Source organism: Humulus lupulus, chromosome 3 (assembly GCF_963169125.1).
Source record: "Humulus lupulus chromosome 3, drHumLupu1.1, whole genome shotgun sequence".
In the NCBI taxonomy this organism is placed as follows: domain Eukaryota; kingdom Viridiplantae; phylum Streptophyta; class Magnoliopsida; order Rosales; family Cannabaceae; genus Humulus; species Humulus lupulus.
This window is the reverse complement of record NC_084795.1, coordinates 107318005-107322576: the sequence shown is the minus strand read 5'-3', so window position 1 is coordinate 107322576 and position 4572 is coordinate 107318005. Positions and strand designations below refer to the sequence as shown.

Genomic DNA, 4572 nt, shown 5'->3' with positions numbered 1-4572 from the left:
CATTCGGTGATTTATCAAACTCGTACAGTATGTGGCCAGTGTTACTAATGCCATATAACATGCCGCCATGGAGATGCATGAAACGAGAATTCTTAATGATGGCATTATTGATTCTGAGACGTCGTGCTCCAGGAAAAGACATAGATGTCTATTTACAACCTCTGATCGATGAGCTGAAAGAACTATGGGGAAATGGTGTACGTACTTTTGATATTATTGATAAAGAATATTTTACAATGCGTGCAGCAATATTGTGGACGATCCATGATTTTCCAGCATATGGTACTGTATCTGGGTATAGCACTCAAGGTTATAAAGCTTGTCCTGTTTGTGAAGATGACACATCTTCATTTCGATTAAGAGGAAAAACATGTTTCATGGGTCATCGTCGATATTTGTGTCCGAACCACCAATGGCGCAATGATATGGAGTATGATGGTACAATCGAACAGCGTTCACCACCAAGAATTTTAACAGGAGATGAAATCTTAGATAAATTAAAAGGTGTATGGAAATGTAGGGCAGGTAAAAATGATAAGATCATTAAGGATGATAAGGAACAAATGAAGGATGCATGTTATGAAAATAACACGAACTGGAGGCGAAAAAGTATTTTTTGGGAGTTAGAATATTGGCCTAAATTAAAACTAAGACATAATTTGGATGTGATGCATATTGAGAAAAATATATGTGATAGTGTAGTTGGTACAATATTTAGTATTGATGGGAAGTCTAAAGATACTGAAAAGGCAAGACTTGATTTACAAGATTTAAATATTCGTAAGCAGCTACACATGAAAAATAAGGGGAACAAATGGTTCAAACCAGTAGCATGCTATACATTATCAGCGAAGGAACGACAAGAATTTTGTACGTTCATAAAGTCCGTAAAATTTCCTGATGGATATGCTGCAAATATTTCTCGGAATGTTAACATGAAAGATGGAAAGTTATTTGGGTTGAAAAGTCATGATTGTCATATTTTATTACAGAGGTTGTTACCTATTGGTTTAAGGCCATATTTGAAAAAAAAAAGTAATGGATGCTATTGTTGAGCTGTCGTTATTCTTCAAAAAGCTATGTGCAAGGACATTATATGTGAAAGACTTAGACGAATTGGAAAAGGGTGTTGTACTCACACTGTGTAAATTAGAAAGTATCTTTCCTCCTGCCTTCTTTGATGTGATGATTCATCTTATGGTTCACTTTCCATTAGAAGCTAAGTTAGGTGGTCCAGTACAAATACGATGGATGTATTCAATCGAAAGGTAACAAAATCTATAACTTAAGTTTAAAAAATTAAATAATCATTGAATACAATTCTTTATTACTATATATTGAAAACATAATTAATTTCAGGGAATTAGGTCATTTGAAAAAATATGTGAAAAACAAAGCTCGACCTAAAGGTTCTATTGCAGAAGGATACATTATTACTGAGGCACTAAACTTTTGTTCAATGTATCTTCATGGAATGGAAACACGCTTTAATCGTCTTGAGCGCAATACTGATTACCTTGGAATTAGAAAACAATCGACACTGTCAATATTCAACATGCCTACAAGACCATTTGGAAGACAATCATCCATCACACTAACTCAAGATCAACGAACCCAAGTTCAATGGTACATTTTGAATAATTGTCCTGAGTTGGAACCATATTTAACGTAAGTTTATAATTTTATTTTTTAAATTCTAACAACATTTAGGTTTTAGCATAAAAATAATCTTTCATAGTACTTATTGTGAACACAGAGAACATAGATTATTCTTACAATCTCAAGGAATTCTGGATATCAATCAAATGCAAAAAAATGAATTTTCAACATGGTTTGAAAATAAAGTAAGTTTAAATATCAATGTTTGATATTCTAAATTTTTTATTTGTCTTGATCTTACATTTATAATTTTATCTGCCATCACAGATAAAAAAAATGAATGAAACAATATATGTTAAAGCACAGGAAGATTTGTATGCAATTGCAATGCAACCAAGTTTTTAGGCTTGTACATATGCTGGTTGTATGGTTAATGGGGTTCGATACCATACAAAAAGTCGACATGAAAGACTTTTAACTCAAAACTACGGTGTTCACATTGAAGCAGAATATGATGGAAATATATGTGATTTTTATGTTGTCATCAATGAAATTTGGGAAGTACATTATCTCCATTTGAACAAAGTTATATTGTTCAAATGCTCTTGGCACAATACCAATGGAAGTGATAGAATGTACTCTGAATATAACTTTACTAGTATCAACATCAACTCAGAATGGTTTGAAGATGAACCATTTGTTCTTGCCAATCAAGTAAGTTTGGTTTTTTATTTGGATGACATTAAAAAAAGTAAAGATAATAAAGATTGGAAAGTGGTACAAAAAGTAAATCATCATCACATCTGGGATATACCATCAAAGCCAATGGATGGTGAAGTTGATGATGAAGATCCAACTATCAACAGTTCTGAAGCATATCAAGAAGAATCTTCGAATGACATTGGCATGAATTTTGATTCAACGACAAATGATACTAATCTTATTCGGGATGATATTGAAGATATAGAATGTGATAATCATCAATTGTTAAATGAACTTCAAATAAATCATAATGATCAAGTTCAAAGTGATATAAACAGTGACGATACCGATGAATAAGTTTTACTCGATGATTCTGAAGATATAACTTTGAGTGATGAAATTGATTAAGTGTAAAGTGTGTTATTATTTTTATTTTTTGTAAAGTTTTGAATATGCAAATTTATTATATGCTAATAAAAAATTTATATTTTTTAGATTTTTAATCATGAAAAATGAGAAGTCTCTCGATCCACCAATAACAACTAGAAGGGTGTTTAGCCGTAAGAGGACGCATATTAACTCTTCATCATCTACACAGTCTCCTCCTCGTTTGCCATGTTCTTCCAATGATGATTCAATAACACCATTAAATGATGAAACACACAAGTCCTTAGAAGATATAAATGGTTTATGTACAACTTATGATAATATATATATTAAGAATTTATGAAAATAGTTATGATTATAAGTAATATAACAATTATTTGACAGAATCAAGGAAGAGATCTCGTGGCCCTACTCGTGGGGATGGTGTCAGACGCTTATTAAAGGATGATGCAAGTAAGTTAAAGATTTCCTATAAAAAAGGTGAACTTCGAGTTCATGGGACGCATGCCACTGTATTTGCGAATATTGTTGGTGTAAATGTACGCCATCATGCTCCACTTCAGTATAGTGGATGGGCTAAAGTTCCTCCAGAAGATAAGAAAGTCGTATATGCTCGTATCATGGTATGTTTATGTTACCATACTTATTTTATAATATTTTTTGCATGACAATTTATTTTTTGAAATTCTTTTTGCAGGATGTATTCGAGATGGATTTTAAAAAAGATCCATATCTTGAAACTATTTGCAATCACTATTGTTCAGAGCGCTATAAAGATTATCGTAATAATTGTCACAGAGAGTACAAGAATATCATCAAAGAAGGTAAGAATCCATTAAAAAATCGGCCTGTGAAATTGGTGCTAAGAGATGAAGATTGGCAATGGATGTGCAATAAATGTTTCTCTAATGAAGAATGGAAGGTATCCTACATTTCTTGAATTATTTGTACACATTTCATAATTTTTAATTCTTAAAACTCACATGAAAAGTATTTTGTAGAAAAAGTCAATTGCAGGGTCAAAAAATAGATCAAGTGTTTCTTTTATGCATTCTGGTGGAACTAAGTCATTTATTCAGTATTTACATGAGGAGGTAAACATATATTTGGCATAATATCATTGTAATTTTATTATATTTAATGTTATTAATTATTTAAATGCATTACAGAAATCAAAACAAATAATGGATGACAAAGTACAACAAGAAACAATGAAGATTGGAGAGATTGAAATGTTTCGAAAAACTCATTGTACAATTAAGAATGAGTGGACCCACAAAATAGCCGAGGACAAATATGTATGTTCGACTTTTAAAAATTATGAATTTTTACCTTCTAAATTTTGTAAAACTATTACACTATTATTTTGTTGTTATTGTAGAAGGAAATGGTAGAGTTACGAAAAGAGAAACTCATTCAATTTGAAGATGGATTGTTACTAGTAGTGGATGAGGCTGCTATATACAGGCAACTTTTAGGCGAAGAAAAATATGGTTGGTTACGAGATTTTGGTTCTATACCCGGAAAGAAGATGTCAACCTAGTTATCATCCAAACGTGAAGAGATTGAAGATGAACGTTTGAAGAAATTAGAGAAAATCATTGAAGATCTTAAAAACGAACAAAATAACAACATTGCAAGAATTGTTCAAGAGAATATGGAGAAGTTCTACGAATCACAACAAAGTCGATTATTAGAACAAAGAGCATTAGAGTCACAAATCACACCTCCTCCATCAATGGTTTCATTAAATTTTAAATCTAATATTACATATAATTTATGATGTTTTTTTCTAATCAATTATTAATTTTATATTTTGTTTCATAATAAACAACATAGTCTTTCACCGCAACTGGAGCCATGTAAAGGAAATGATCAACCTTC

The 4572-nt window shown here is 31.4% G+C and overlaps 1 protein-coding gene across 1 annotated transcript; it reads left to right on the top strand.

Moving 5' to 3' along the window:
* Positions 1–59: 59 nt before the first annotated feature.
* On the top strand, positions 60–2658 carry LOC133824907 (uncharacterized). The gene is made up of 5 exons (XM_062257926.1): positions 60–994; positions 1089–1268; positions 1757–1844; positions 1927–1996; positions 2108–2658. Exons 1-5 carry the CDS (start codon positions 60–62, stop codon positions 2656–2658), a joined length of 1824 nt encoding a protein of 607 aa, XP_062113910.1.
* Positions 2659–4572: the final 1914 nt, after the last annotated feature.

Bases quoted from the DNA above. Each gene is read 5' to 3' on its own strand.
- LOC133824907 (XM_062257926.1), top strand. From the start codon at position 60: ATGCCGCCATGGAGATGCATGAAACGAGAATTCTTAATGATGGCATTA. The intron at 995-1,088 runs GTTGTTACCTAT...GCTATGTGCAAG, and splicing joins TGTCATATTTTATTACAGAG to GACATTATATGTGAAAGACT. The intron at 1,269-1,756 runs GTAACAAAATCT...TTGTGAACACAG, and splicing joins TGGATGTATTCAATCGAAAG to AGAACATAGATTATTCTTAC.